This window comes from Sesamum indicum, linkage group LG3, assembly GCF_000512975.1.
Source record: "Sesamum indicum cultivar Zhongzhi No. 13 linkage group LG3, S_indicum_v1.0, whole genome shotgun sequence".
NCBI lineage: Eukaryota > Viridiplantae > Streptophyta > Magnoliopsida > Lamiales > Pedaliaceae > Sesamum > Sesamum indicum.
Window position 1 is genome coordinate 15,437,508 of NC_026147.1, and position 16,266 is coordinate 15,453,773.

Here is a 16,266-nt window from a genome sequence, read left to right on the forward strand (position 1 = left end):
ATGTCTGTTTAACCTTTGAAAATGGTTCAAGAATTACCCTTAAAAATGTTAGGCATGTCCCTGACCTAACTCATAACTTAATCTCTTGCTCAGCCCTAGAACAAGAAGGGTTGGAAGGGAGGTGGGGAAAAGGGGTCATGAAAATTATGAAGTGTTCTCTTACCATTTTTAAAGCAGAAAGGAAAAGAAACCTCTACTTTTGTACTATAAAATATACTCTTTCGCTGTAAATGTTTTAAAGGAAAATAAAACCGACTTATGACATAAGAGACTTGGTCATATTAGTTTTAGAGGACTTGAATTATTGCATAAAAATGATTTTTTGCATGAAAAACCTTCAAATTTAAGTTTCTATGATAAATGCATTCTAGGAGAACAACATAGAGTGCATTTTCCTTTATCATCTTCCCCAGGTCCGTCTTCTTCAAACTGCATTCTAAATTATGTTCATGAAGATATTTGGGGTCCTCTCAATACTGAAACACATTACGAACTGATAATGGTCTTGAATTTTGCAATAAACAATTTTTTTATCTGTGTGAAAAGTTCAGTATCAAAAGGCATGGAACAACCCCTACACCCCCCAACAAAATGATGTAGCAGAAAGAATGAACAGAACTTTACTAAATGTCATTTGCTTATTTTTTTCTCAAAAAAATATTTGAAAAAATATAAAACAATCTGAGGATATGTATAGTAAATAATCCACAGAGCAAAGTAGTCCATAAAAATATTTTAGAAAAAATTTAAAAAAATATACAAACCTATAATATAATCTAAAAGAGAATTTTGGTTAGTTTATCACAAAAATTGGATGAAACCTAATAGATTTGTTGTTATGCAGACATTAAAATTAGAGAATTATTTTTAATTTTTCAAAACAAACAAAGAATTATTTGTAATTATATCGAATCTCAAAAAGAGTGACTACAATTTAGTCATTGGTATAATAGGGATTGTTTAATTTTCAATGTCTAGATGGGACTAGAATGACCAAATTCGCTGCTATGTCAATAAATTCTAGTGAGAAAATATTTTATGATGATTAAGAGGGTGTTTGGTTAAGCTAACAAATTTCTCAAATTATTTTATAATAACATGTTTGAAAGATATAAGCTCTGTAAAGCTGCTTCGTAATTTTTCTTTTAAAATGCTTATAACTTTTTAAAAGGGTGAATAGTTATTTACCCCCTTATTATATTGAAAATGAGTACATTATCCCCTTATGAGAAAAATATTGTAATTTACCCCCCTATACTTTTTAAAATGAAACAATTTACCTCCCTATATAAAGAGGTACTGTGACGTGGAGGTTCAGTCAGTGAGTCTAGGTGGTCATGGTACCATCGCTCCACTGGTGGAGGGTGCACCACTGACGGGGGAAACCCCACTAGGGCGGAGGGGCAAGGGTTTCCTGCAACAACTTTCAAAGCCCGGGTATTGCTAGGTGCCTCCACAACCTTTTTTTTGTTTGCGAAGTTGCTGGAAATCTCCATTGTTACTCTTGTCTTCAACTATGTGCTCCCACATACAACACCATTGATGCATTAAAAAAACACACGAGTCTAATATATATGGACTATGCTCACATTTTTGGCCAAGGCGATTGCAAATCCTAAAGGGAGGACCTACAAAAAAGACGTCAACACTCCGACGCTCAAGTTGTATTGAATTTGAGAATGAATAAAGTCAAAAATAAATAAATATAATTAAAATTGAGATATGGTGAATAAAGTCGGTGAAAAGTGTAAGAACACGTGATAACGTGCTTGTAGAGTGCGTAGAGAATGTTTAGAGAGTGAGAGAGGTGGTTTAGAGAGTAAGAGAAGTATGAGGGACGTGAGGTGGACGTCCAAAGAGTGAGAAAGGTGTCAGGAAGGTGTGAGAGACGTTAGAGAGTATGGGAAGTCTCCTTCGTATGGAAGAGTAAACTTGTATTTATAAGGGATGTTCCCATACGGTGGGGCTCTGTACGTTTTCTTCATTTTTGGAAAAAGTGGATAAAGGCTATTCGGATAAACCATAATTTGTTCTTGTCTTCTATTAATCTTGTTATTGAATGCTTATTTTTGAGTTTGGGGAACTTTTTATCAGCAAGGATTCCTAACCTCTAGGGAGTCCTAGCTGTCAAAGGAGTCCAAAGCTTTAGGCGGACCTCCCTCATCTGCAAGGAGTTTCAGCCGTCATGGAGTCCTTCCTTACTAGGGTTAATGTGGTTTTAAGGTGGCTCATAACACCTAAGCCAACTGGATGCCACTATGGAGTGTGGGCTGCCACGCTGGCCTTTTGGGCCGAATATTTTATTGGGCTTTGTTCATGATCCGAGTAGGGGGATGTTTTGGGGATACCATCCGGGGCGGCTTGATAGTTCTCCTTGAGCCTCCTAGGATGTTATGGGTCTCTCAATTTTTTCTTATTTTTGGATCTTTTAGTCCTTTTTAGGCCAACTTATTTTTATGCACATCAATACAAATCAATAATTCAAATCTATTATAAATTTATAAATATATATAATAAATAATACATAAAATACACATACACATGTGTGTGTATATGTATAGTATTAAAAAATTAAAAAAATAAGGGGTGGTGGCGGGAGGTGGAGGCACAGGCAAGGATGAAGAGGCGCTAGTGCAGGCGAAGGGGGGGGCAGCATGAGGAACCATTCCATTTTTGCTTTTCTTTTTCTTTTTCTTTTTTAATTATTTGTATTTTTATATTCTTATAAATTTTATATGTAAATAATATATGACATTAAGTTTTAATGATTGATTTAAAAAGATAAAGTATCGACCATAAATTAAGTAACATATCATTTGGATTGTAGATTATTATAGGTAAAATATGAACCGTTAATTTATAGTATATAAACGGTTGTAAAAAAATAATAGTAATAAAAAAAAGAAGATTCACGCATGCACAACACCACTCGTGTGAAGGGGTATTTTACATCTTTTTTAAAAATTGAGAAGGGTAAATTGCTATTTTATTTTTCACAAGAAGATTAATTGCCTATTTCTTGTATCACAGATAGATAAATTATAATTTACCTATTTTAATATTACAAAGAATTTTTCGCTTTAATATATATGAATTTCACGTTATTTGATCAAAATACATGAGAAGTTATGCAATTCACCAAAAAAAAAGAAGAATAAATGTCTTTTCTTTTCTATTTTGGTGGAAAAATGGACTGATGAAATTTCTCGACTCTTCTCAAAAGATAGCCAAGTAGCGCTCTCACTCTCTCTGTGTATGCGTGTGGGTGTCCATTTCAAAACAAAAACCAAAGTAAGAGAAGAAAGGAAAGGAAAAAAAGAGAGGAAAAGAAAAAATCCCACACCATAAGAGGCTAAAAGCGAACTCTTGAATTCAAAACCACTGAAAGTACACGCGAGCCTCCATCGTTGTTCTTCTCCGCCTTCTTTTTGTCAATTTGATTACGCAGACAGGTGCTCAAAGAAGGCTGTGATATTTCTTTAGTCTTTTTTATCCTTTTATGGTATAATCCGTGAAGAAGGAAGGAAATAGATGGATTCAGTGGCTCTTGATGACATAATAAACCGTTTGCTTGAGGTTAAAGGGCGGCCGGGGAAGCAGGTGCAGCTCTCGGAGTCAGAGATCAGGCAGCTCTGTTTGCAGTCTAGAGAGATTTTTCTGCAACAGCCTAATCTTCTTGAGCTCGAAGCACCCATTAAGATCTGTGGTACGAATTTTCTTGAAATTTTGGGTCTTTAGTTTTTGTTTGCTTGCAATATTTGAGTTGGGTTTTGGTCAGGAATTGATGGTTTTTGTTTGTTGTTATGGTTATATTGATTTTCCTCTGAATGGGCTTATATTGATTTTCCTCTGAATGGGCTTTGTTTTCTCACTTCATCTTTTCAGTAGTTGGTTGACTTGAAGTGGGCTGTGTAATAGGGTTCTATGTTCATGTGGACACTATCAAATTTGTGGGTATATAATGATGGGTGTGTTTATTTTCTAACTTATTTCACCCTATATCAGTTGGTCTTTTGTGGGGATACTGAAAAGAATGAAGATGGTGGTTTATTTGTTGAGCTTTAGTGTAGAAATGTAAAATAATTATTTATGGATGGTTAAGGCTGGAGTGCTTCAATTTATTTTGGTGTGGAGATTAGGGACCTAAGATAGAGATTGAAATTCACTTGGTTCAATAGCACTTTTGACTATGTGATGCTGCAAACTCTTTGTACTGCAGCAGGCAGTTTTTCTTTCTTTCCATTTTCTTTTTTTAGCTTGAAATCTAAAAGCCAGTTGGATGTTTTATTTCTTACCAGAGGAAGAAAGACCTCATGGTATTAGCATGTGAATTTACCATTTAACTGACATGGATTCTGCCAGGCGCTCTTGTATGCTTAATTCTCATGTCATTCGAGTCATTTATCATCATTAAGAGTTATAGTTTTCTATGTACTTGTGTTGAGGTAATTGAGACCATAGTGCCTCAAACATATTTCTTGATTAGGAAGAATTTAATTTTAAACAATTTTTGTCTGCAGCTATTATAATTGTCCAACGTACCATTCATTATGTTTCACAGACTATAATTGATAGTTTTTCCAGCTCCCAGGCAGTGCCTGGAGGTGGTTATACATAAAAGGAAGTAAATGTTGAAACGAAAAAAAAGGGAAATGTAGAACCGGGTACCACCTTTTGCTATTTTTCTTATGTCTTAAGAGTTGAAAATAGAATATAACTGGAAATCTGCCAATGGAAAACCTGAAATGAACAATGACAAGGGAGGAGAGAGTTCAGCTAGGTTAGTGCTAAACGGGGCTGAAGGACTAAACTGCTTTTAACTGGACATGGCCACTAAAGACACGATTCTGCGCATAATAAGATTCCTCATAATAGCATATAGGTCGTGCAATTCTAACATGTGTCTTGAACATGACATGATGACTCTCAAGAAAGAGTTTCCTAGCTGTTATATTTATAGAAAATACCATATGACTATGCTTTTCTTTTTCACTTGTTACCAGAATCTGTTGTATCTATTATTTGTCAATATACGCATGGGTGTCCTTGGTGCGTGTGTTTGTCTTCATGCATGCATGGTAGAGTATGTGAAGAAGCTCTTCTTTCCAAAAGTTTCATTTGGGCATTGTGCCAAGTCCTTTTTGCATTAACTTGACTATAGGAGTTTTTCTAAGGCTTATACTTTTAGAACAGGGCCAATTATAGAAAAAGTTGAAATTTGTAGCAAAATCAAAAGTTGGGAATGCTTGTAAAAACTAGTGAAATGTTGAAAAAAGCTAAATTGGGAGTGTTTGGGGGAAACAAAAATGCATCTAAAACGAGTTTGATTAGTTGAAGACTATTTTTATCCCCATGCATAAAACAATATTGTTTTCCTTAATATATGCAATTGCCATTTGCCATATAATAATTTTTCCTAAAAGAATAATGAAATTTGCTTTAATTAGTATATTTTCTATGCGATTATTTACTAATAGTTCTTATTTGTATTATTAGGATAATATAAATATTGAATATTAATAGAAAAATTATTGTGTGATTAAATAGCATTCTAACATGATTGTTCATCAATGCACAATAAGTAAATTTACATAATTGTAAAAGAAAAATTTACTGGTTCATTAATTAATCAAAACAGTTTAGTTCATATTCTTTTATTATATAAGAACAATATCAAATGATATAGCGATTAAAATATAAAAATTCTAAAAAATTATACAATTGTGAAACTGTAAATTGTAATAATATTAAACTATTCAAATTATATGAAAGCCCCAATATAAACTCTAGATGTGCAAATATGAAAAATAATTGAAGAAGGGTGGATCAGTATTAAGACAATTGTAATGAGGTAAAAGAGTTCAAAATGAAGTTGAGTTTATTTACAAAATAGGTGTTTCTAGCTTTGGCCTGAAAGTGCATTTTCTTCATTTCAGAAGTCCCAAAGTACTCCAAAGGTGCTTTCTTGTGGCTAGAAGCTAAAAAGTGCTTAACAAAATCTCTCTCGAAAACTACCTATGCATATGATTAATTTTGCCTAACAAAAAAAGAAAAAAGAAAAACTAGTTCTTTCTGAAGTGGTGCGGTAAATGCTTTTGTTTCCTTGAATACTGGATGTCAGAATTAATTCTTGAAAGAGGTCCTGAAGACTGCGGTATCAATCCAACTTTGTTGGGTTGGGGGATGAGAGGATCGAAGTTTTGGTTTCAATTTAATACTAGGGATGAGACCAGCATTAACTGTCACTGGGATCAGCACATAAGATACATTAAATTTAAGTGCTCACTTCATACACGAGCAAATTGGGCTCATTTCAATGTAAAAGGTACTATTATTTTTACAGTTAGTGTATTGCATTCATGAAATTTTGGTCACATGCTTTTGACATTGACTAGTCTGTTCCTATGCCATTCATGATTGCTTTTACGAGATTTAGTTATTCTATTTACTAACAATTGACTAACGTGATGATAAAGAAACCATAATTAAGAACTTGAAGTAATTTAGCTGATAAAAGATTAATGCACAGAGAGTAAACAGTCTTAATTAATTACCACTTGACCCCACTCATGTAGCTCCATCCACAGGACCTGATACTAACCAGGCGTCATTGCTTATTATCTGTATGTTTATCTTCAGATCAGTGGCTAGATAGTGCTGTAAACTAACAGTATGAGTGGAAAACCAGTTGTCGTGTTGTGTAATGTTTTGTGATTATTGTCTTCCCTTTTGATTCTTTCTTCTGAGTTTCTGAAATTGTTTTGATTTCTATCTTTTGGCTGTTCGTTTGGGATCCAGCAATTTAGGCAGATATCCTTTACGAACCAGCTATATGCAATAGGATGAGTGCCTATGACAATCCATGGCTGGTTTGAATAAGACAAATTCAACAATAACTAAATATGTTTGTTTGTTATTTGCTTAATTTATACCAAGTGGTTGCTAATCGCATGTAATAAATTCATTTTCAAGCAAATACGAGATTGATGATTCATTTTCGCCAATTGTATGAAAACACATATTGAGAATTGCTTCGCACATGTTACTGTAGGGTTTCAAAATACAACTACTGGTGCCTTCTCTCTGTGATCAGTTTAGGATGGCTTGTTGATACAGAGGAATATTTTTAATCTCTCAGAGTATCTGAACTTCTTTTTAATTTTCCTTTTTTATGATCACATCTTTTGGCAGGTGATATTCATGGCCAATATTCTGATCTCCTCAGACTTTTTGAATATGGTGGGTTGCCCCCAAAATCAAAGTACTTGTTCTTGGGGGATTATGTGGATCGTGGGAAGCAAAGCCTGGAAACAATCTGCCTTCTGCTTGCTTATAAGATAAAGTATCCCGAGAACTTTTTCTTACTTAGGGGCAACCACGAATGCGCATCTGTCAATCGTATATATGGATTTTATGATGAATGCAAGAGAAGGTTTAACATAAGACTGTGGAAAGTTTTCACAGATTGTTTTAATTGTCTACCTGTTGCTGCTCTAATCGATGACAAGATATTGTGCATGCATGGAGGACTCTCTCCCGACCTGCATGATTTGGATCAAATTAGAAATTTACAGCGTCCAACTGATGTCCCGGAAACTGGTTTATTATGTGATTTACTATGGTCGGATCCCAGCAAAGATGTCAAGGGGTGGGGAATGAATGATAGGGGAGTTTCATATACTTTCGGCCCTGATAAGGTGACAGAATTTCTTCAAAAGCATGATCTCGATCTTATTTGCCGTGCTCACCAGGTATGAACGATATGTCGTCTCGACACTTAATCTGCAGGTTTTGGAACGCGTGTTAACCAGCCATGAGATTTTTGCAGGTAGTCGAAGATGGATATGAGTTTTTTGCTGATAGACAACTTGTGACAATATTTTCAGCCCCAAACTATTGTGGAGAGTTCGACAATGCTGGCGCCATGATGAGTGTGGATGAGACTTTGATGTGCTCATTTCAAATTTTAAAGCCCGCAGAAAAGAAGCCCAAGTTTGGCTTTGGAAGTACAACTACAGCTAAGGCAGGAACTCCACAAATGAAAATGAAGGTACTGTTCTTGAAATAACATATCTGATGCAGTAGAATCAGCACATAAAAAAAATACTTCCATTTGAGATATCATAATTCTCTTTTCTCTCATTTTACCTAATGCCACTTTGCTTCTCTCGAACAAAAGTAGGGGAAAAAAGGAGGAAAACAGTACAAGACTAAAAAGATACTGAAGAAAATGTTATTTATACGTTTCTTTTTCCTTTTATTACATGAAAATGATCTTTAAGGTTTCTACTTTCTTTGGCTTTAAGATTCGTGTTATATTAAATGAATTGGAAATACCGAAGCTATGTCATTACCTTCCACCAAATACTCCCTTACACCCCTCAAGCTTCCCATACCCCTCATCAAGTACGCTCCCCTTCTCTTTTAAATAATCCTTTAAATATTTGTGTCTTTTCGTCCTACTTCCATTTTGCTTTCATTGCATTCTTGAACCTATATTCGGCCAACATGTAAGGTAATTGTATCATAATCCACCCTCGTCGTACTAAATTAACCTTAGTTCTTGGTATTGTTTATCATTGCAGTCATTTCTTGTTGTTTATCTTTGCAGTCATTTCTTGGTACGAAAATAGGATAAACTCATTATCTTCAGAAGTTCCATGGAAAAGCCACTCTCCAATGTCCAATATTTAGGGTTGAAGGCGGGCTCTAAAGTTTTGAGGACCATCTCAGAATAAGGGAAGTTAATGAGCGGGAATTGCATAGGAAGATTTCTACCTAGGACCGTTTCAGCTGTTGTAATTTCTGCCTAATGTGTAGTTGCTGCCGGTCAGATGGATCGTTTTGTCGACCAAAAGATTTTCTGAGCCTAACTATTGAACCTGAAAAACAAGAAACATAGTACTCATCTGCAGGACCTTGTGATGCATTCTTGCAGGGGATGAAAGGCAAACCAGCCAAGGTAAACGACCCATTTTGTTTTACCTCTGTCTGAATTTTTGTGTCGTATTTTGTAAAGCGTTCTGTGTGTTGGTTTTGAGTTTGTTTACTTCTCGTAAGTCGTTCAGGTGAACGGTCCAATGGTACTGAATTTGTTCGAGGGCTTGCGCCCTAATCATTGACTATAAAAATGGTTTCTTCTGCGAGTTGGGATAATTACTGATTATATTATTCTTTTTATGTGAAATTCAAAGCTATATCTCAACGTTTATAACTCTTCCGTCTAATTATGCACATATATTTGAGTGTGTCACATGCGCTAGTACTTATATTATTGGGCGGAGAATTTTCTCCGCTCATTCATATCTTTCCTCTATATTTATCGGACCTATCCATGAGAGTATATATTGTCATTATGCTATATGTGGAAACTGTGGAATGTAATGAGAAAATTATTAAAAATCATCATATGTACAAATTTCTGTTATTTTGAGGGGCTAAAATGTAATTTCTACTACTTTCTAGGGTAAATTATATTGAAAAACTCTCCGGGCTTACGTCGAAATGCACATACAATTTCTGTTTTTGAAATTACAGTTACACCCTCTAAAAAGTGTTAGTGAATTGTTTTCTAGGGGGTTTTCGGTAAGTTTTGCTTCTGAATAAGGGTTGTAGTTATAATACGAATATAACATCAAGGAGTGTATTTGTAATTTTGCAAAAAATAGGGAGTGTTTGTGTATTTTGTCCCAACTTCAATGGTTGTTAGTGTAATTTATCCTATTTTCTATATGTAATTCAAAAAGAATAATCGATGTTACTTAATAAGAGATGATATGCGCTACTATTACGTACTGCAGATGGAATGTGTTTACAGTTGGATAAATTAATCCAAATAATTGAAATTAAAAATTTGAAAAATCTCTTTGGCGTTTGATTTTCATATTTATTTGATTCGACTTTGGTTTTGTTTTACAAAATATGAAATATTAATACATTTTTTTATTTGCATATGTTTATATCTATGAATTATCTTACACCATCTTTGTTATTTTACTTATCATAAATAATATAAATAAAATATAGTTATAATTTTTAATATTTGATTCTTTAAAATTATTACTACTTTTTTACTTTTTCCTGATAAGCAGCTCAGTTTACCAGAACATTAAATTGAAATACGGAAAAGTGCAAGTAATTTTTTTGATATTATAAATCAACAGATTATTCTTATACACAAAAAAATAACAATTTATATTCCTGTGTTTTTTAAAATGTAGCAATTTACCTCCTTAGTCATTTCATTTTAAAGAGTATAGAGAATTAAATTTTTATTTTTTATTATAAATGGATAATTTGTTTATTTGTAAGGGGTAAATTGCATTGAGCTCAATTGAAATATATAAAAAAAATCTATATAATTAATTTATTCAATTTCCGATTGAATTTTACTGAATAAACACCTTAGTGGGAGTTAATATCCGCCCTCTAACATATATTACATGAAGGTTCTAAATATAATTTTAATAATAACAATAATAATTTTACAACACTAACATTAGTTTTACTGATTTGATTTCAAAATTTCCTATAAATTTCATGCATGTGTGGCATTCACACGCAAATTATTATTACGAGGTGTACAATTTAAGAATTTATGATGTTTTAATTTAATAATTAATATATAAGGGGCGAGGCTATATGAACAAGGCCCCAAAGTCATGGGTACGAATTCTAATAGATGTGTAGGTATTTATTTGACTTTTTATGAATTTATTGTAACTTGTTTCATTGTCATGATTTACATATATGTATTGATCAAATTGATGTATTGCTTAATTTATTTTTGCTATAATTATATAATTAATATTTACAAAAAAAGGTAAATTACAAATACCTCCTTATTGTTTGAAAAATTACCAATACCTTCCTGATTTTAAAGGCCGTCAATAATTAGCTCATGCCGTTAGTCTCAATTAGGTTTTCATTTATTTTTTGTGGTGAACTGATCAAACTGCCTTTATGGGCTAAAAATTACAATTTTATTTATTTTATAATTTTTTTTATTAACTAAGTGCATAACTTTTTTTATATTTTATTAAATTTTTTCATCAAATCCGCCTAATTTTCTTACAAATTTTTGTTTTTATTTTTTGAAAAAAGAAAAAACTACAGTAAGGGTCTAGTTGACAATTTCATACCTCTATCCAAGATTACACAATTTCATCAAACATCAGGGGCACTTGTAATTTTCCAAATACCAAGAGGTATTTATAATTATGCAAAACTTTAGGGAACATCGATGTAATTTACCTATAAAAAAAAGTGGAAAATTTAAAAAAACTTGATGCATATCCGTCAAGTCCAAATAGTTGCAATCATCTCATTTTCACGGAATTTGTGTAGGAAACGGACAATTACAAGAAGACTAGGACTTAAACTTACCTGTATTTTGGTTGCAGGATTCTTTATTCATTTGACTAAAGATGTGCAAATAAACCAAAACAAGAAACAACAATTTGGTTGATATATGACACATATGATGGACATATATATAGGACACAACATAACCTATCAATACAAATTTATGATGCACTAAAAGTCTTACCCCACGTTACATTCAGATCCAACGGTTGGGGATCCAATTGGTATAAGTAAATTGTCAGAGATAAAATTATAATTTTTACAATATTTTTGCAAATATTCTAATATAATAAGCTGATGTGTGGTCTTTCATCATAATTCGCATGAAACTATTTTAGTAAAAATTGATTTTGAGCAATATATAATTGATGTAGGAGAATTATTTGAACCACATAAATCAATTTTTTGTTTTTCATATAAACTGCATATGTTTAAATTTTCCATCTCTATTGAGCCAACGATAACTTAATTAACACGTAAATATCACTTTTAGTCCTCAACTATGCAACTCATTGAATTTTGTCCCTTAAATTTTAAACTCATCGCATTTAGTCACCTATATTTGAAGATTCCATCAAATATAGTCTTCGCGGTTACGTATGCCGGAATTGATTAAATATATCAAGAATTTTAAGATAAATATTTTAAGGAGATATAATATTGAGATTAATTAATTTGAGGGCATTGTAAGTAAAATAAGTGTTGACCCTTATTACATTAATATAATATTGGAGAGTATATACCACAAATATTCTTACATGATTCCCGTGTCTCCGGCCCGTGATCCCCTTAAATTTCACATAAAATCAACCTCTAACCCGAATGAATTATCAACTGTATACCTCTTGTCTCTCTTGATTCTTCTTGTAACTGAGGTCTTTGTTTCCTCATGCTTCAGTCTTGCTAGCAGGTACGGCAGCTACTACTTTACTTGACAAAAATGAGAAATTCTTGTTTGAATCAAGTTTTGATAGAACTAAATTAATCAGAAAACAAACTGATTGGTCATTTTATGTGAGTTGTACGACTAACAAGTGTATTGCACTTGCACTAGGGTCCGACCAAACCAGGTTTGGCTCAGAATTTCCCAACAAAAATAGGGTTAATTTCACTTTTGTTCTCTTAACTTAGTCACTGAATAACTTTTAGTACCTTGTGTTTAGACCTCATCAATTTTGGTTCTCAAATTTTCTTGAAATGATCAAAATTAGTCCTGATTGTTAGTTGACCGTTTAAACTAATGGAGGGAACTTTTTCGGGGGCGGTCGTATGTCCGACTTGAAACCATGACAATTTTGTGTCTTGATCTGATTTTATGTTCTTGTTTTGTGCTTGAATTATACCAGGATCCCAGCAGGCAGCTTGTAAATTCCAGTGAGAAAACTGAGCAACACTTCCAATTATGGCTAGAGAACAACTGCAAGTGCTTGATGCACTTGATGCGGCCAAGACGCAGCTCTACCACTTCACCGCTATTGTGATAGCAGGCATGGGATTCTTCACTGATGCATATGATCTCTTTAGCATCTCCTTGGTGACAAGGTTACTTGGTCGCATTTACTACACCAACTTTGCGGCACCAAAGCCCGGAACCTTACCTCCGCGGGTCTCTTCCTCCGTTACTGGTGTAGCCCTTGTTGGCACGCTGATGGGGCAGCTCTTCTTTGGATGGCTTGGTGACAAAATGGGGCGTAAGAAAGTCTATGGCGTGACGTTAATTCTCATGATCGTGTGCTCCCTCGCCTCTGGGCTATCCTTTGGAGCAACTCCGAAAGGCGTCATGGCAACCTTGTGCTTCTTCAGATTCTGGCTCGGTTTTGGCATCGGAGGTGACTACCCCCTCTCCGCCACGATCATGTCTGAGTACGCCAATAAACGCACCCGTGGAGCCTTCATAGCGGCCGTCTTCGCCATGCAGGGATTCGGGATACTAACGAGTGGAGTTGTTGCGTTGATAGTCTCTGTGGCATTTGATCATGCATATGGCGCGCCCGCATACGAGGACAACCCGGCAGCGTCAACAGTGCCGCAGGCAGACTACATTTGGCGCATTATCCTCATGTTCGGCGCCGTGCCCGCGGCGTTGACCTTCTACTGGCGTATGAAGATGCCGGAAACCGCACGCTACACGGCCCTCGTCGCCAAGAACGCAAAACAGGCCGCCCAAGACATGGCCAAGGTGTTAAACGTGGATCTCGATCCCGAAGAAGAAAAAGTGGAGAAACTAGCACAAAAGCCAACAAACAATTTCGGGCTTTTCTCGAAACAATTCCTCAGACGCCACGGCCTCCACCTGTTGGGCACCACTACCACATGGTTCTTGCTCGATATCGCCTTCTACAGCAACAATCTCTTTCAGAAAGACATTTTCAGCGCCATCGGGTGGATCCCGCCCGCCAAGGAAATGAACGCCGTGCACGAAGTTTTCCGCGTCGCCAAAGCTCAAACTCTCATCGCCCTCTTCGCCACTGTGCCGGGCTACTGGTTCACCGTGCTGCTCATCGATGTAATCGGCAGGTTTGCCATCCAGTTAATGGGATTCTTCTTCATGACAGTTTTCATGTTTGCCCTGGCAATCCCATACGATCACTGGACCATCAAGAAAAACAGGATCGGTTTCGTGGTTATGTACTCCCTCACGTTTTTCTTCGCCAATTTCGGCCCTAATGCTACTACATTCGTTGTGCCTGCCGAGATTTTCCCAGCCCGGTTGAGGTCAACATGCCACGGGATATCGGCTGCTGCTGGGAAGGCTGGAGCAATAGTCGGGGCGTTCGGGTTCCTATACGCTGCCCAACCGAAAGACCCGAGCAAAAGGGACGCTGGATACCCGGCAGGCATAGGGGTAAAATACTCACTCGTCGTACTTGGCTGCGTTAATGCATTAGGTTTGCTGTTTACATTCTTGGTGCCAGAGCCAAAGGGGAAATCGCTTGAGGAGTTATCGGGCGAGAACGAAGATGATGTAGATGAGCCGACCGGGCAAGCCCCAACAGCTCACAGAACTGTTCCTGTGTAGATCAACAAATTATATTACATCCTTTGAGATCTATAGTTAAGTCAAATTTCAGGAAGTTGCCATAAAATTACAACGTTTCATTTCATGTGTTGTGTGTTTGTTTATATATATTCCATATAGCTGTCCGAACAATGCAATACTAAAATATCTCCATACAAGTTAGTTCTTTTCAAGAATTCAATTTTGTACTATGATGCAAGTTACATGTGACTTCTGCTTGCAGCCGAAATTCGTGGTCTAAGTTTGTGAAGAAGCATTAGATGCGTCAACTATGTGATGTATCCAAAATTCTAACCACGATCAAGTTTGTCTATTTATTTGGACAAAATAGAATTATTTTGAAAGTTAGAAGTGTTACATTTATAAGGGTTAAACTATGAACGAGTTGAGCTCGAGTTGAATTTATAAAAATTTTAAGACCCAAGCTCAGGAGCTGATCATATCGCAAAGTTTGAGTTTGAGTTCTTCGGATATAGAAGTTGGGCTTCAAGCTTAAGTTTATTTTAGAAATATCAAGTTTCAATTGAAACTCGAGCTCATCTATCTTAAAATATAATATCAAGTATTTAAATTAACATGAATTATGTCTCATTTATTTAAATAGGACATGTAATTAGTACTTTTCGTTTTAGTATACATGACATAAAAATATAATTCTGTTTATTATATTATGTGACTATTACTAGAATTATAATATTAATAAATATATGATAAAATAATAATATTCAGAAAAAACTCATGAGCTTTTAAATATGTATAATTTTGCACAAATCGAGTTTCAGTCGAGTTTCGATCAAGTTGGCTTATCAAGCTCACGAGCCAGTTCAACTCATCTTGCACCACAACAAATATTTGATAGATGACAATTCTATTTATTTTGTGATCGTGTATGGATTAAAAAGAATAAATGTGATATTAATAAATCATTTGCGATTGATGAATTTTTACACTAATGATCGGAGCTAAATATTTTGAAATTAATCATATGGTGGGTGCATCATATTTATAATATCATTAATATAATTTTTTTTTTAAAAAATGACCAATCATAATAAGTTTAATAATAAACATAATATTACAATTAAGAGATAATTACACCATTCTTTCTGAAAATTTCATGTAATTACACATAACCCGTATATGGTTTGAAAAATTATATTTAATTAGTACCCTGACGTTTGTTTCCGGTTAATAACTAGAACTTTTTATTACTCAAAATTCACTGAATTCAATGATATTAACAAAAGAAGTTGAATGAAAATTCATATTTAACTCGGTCCAATTGATTTATTACTGACCTACTGCAGGTCAAACAAATATTTTATAACCAAACATGTGAGAAAGTATACGTTTACCTTTATTTTATCCAAACTTATAAATCTTCATAAGCTAATGTGTGCGGGATGTATATTTTCACCTTTATAAGGATATATATTTTGGCGAGAAAAGATTTATTTGACTTATTATTTGACCTGCAATAGGTCAGTAATAAATTAATTGGGGATAAATATATATTTTCATTTAACTCTTTTGCTAATGTCAGTAAATTCATTGAATTGTGAGTAACAGGATGGTCTTTTTGTTAGATAGAAACAAATATTAAAGATATCAAATATAATTTTTCAAACTATAAAAGATTTATATATAATTCCATCAAATCTCATGGTAGGACGATATAATGGAATGTAATTAAAAAAACATGTAGACAAAACTGCTTCCCCAAATATTATCTAGCATACATGAGCTTAAAAGCATAGTATTCATCATATCTTTCAAAGTTCTATTTTTTCGATCAGTTATGTTATTCGTTGAGGTGTATAAGGTGCACTAAGTTCATGAATTATTCCACTAATCTCGCAAAATTCCTTCGAGAACTTACTCTT

The 16,266-nt window shown here is 34.5% G+C and overlaps 2 protein-coding genes across 3 annotated transcripts; both read left to right on the forward strand.

The window, feature by feature from the left end:
* Positions 3,207-9,212, forward strand: LOC105158455 (serine/threonine-protein phosphatase PP1). Its single transcript, XM_011075220.2, has 4 exons — positions 3,207-3,706; positions 7,192-7,751; positions 7,829-8,050; positions 8,612-9,212. The coding sequence occupies exons 1-4, from the start codon at positions 3,532-3,534 to the stop codon at positions 8,636-8,638; spliced, it is 984 nt and encodes a 327-aa protein (XP_011073522.1). The 5' UTR covers positions 3,207-3,531; the 3' UTR covers positions 8,639-9,212.
* On the forward strand, positions 12,139-14,536 carry LOC105158456 (probable inorganic phosphate transporter 1-3). Of its 2 annotated transcripts, none has more exons than XM_011075221.2 (2): positions 12,139-12,274; positions 12,711-14,536. In XM_011075221.2, exon 2 carries the CDS (start codon positions 12,767-12,769, stop codon positions 14,381-14,383), a length of 1,617 nt encoding a protein of 538 aa, XP_011073523.1. In that variant the 5' UTR covers positions 12,139-12,274; positions 12,711-12,766; the 3' UTR covers positions 14,384-14,536. The 2 variants fall into 2 exon arrangements, with proteins under 2 accessions (XP_011073523.1, XP_020547880.1); XM_020692221.1 differs by lacking the exon at positions 12,139-12,274 and adding an exon at positions 12,331-12,434.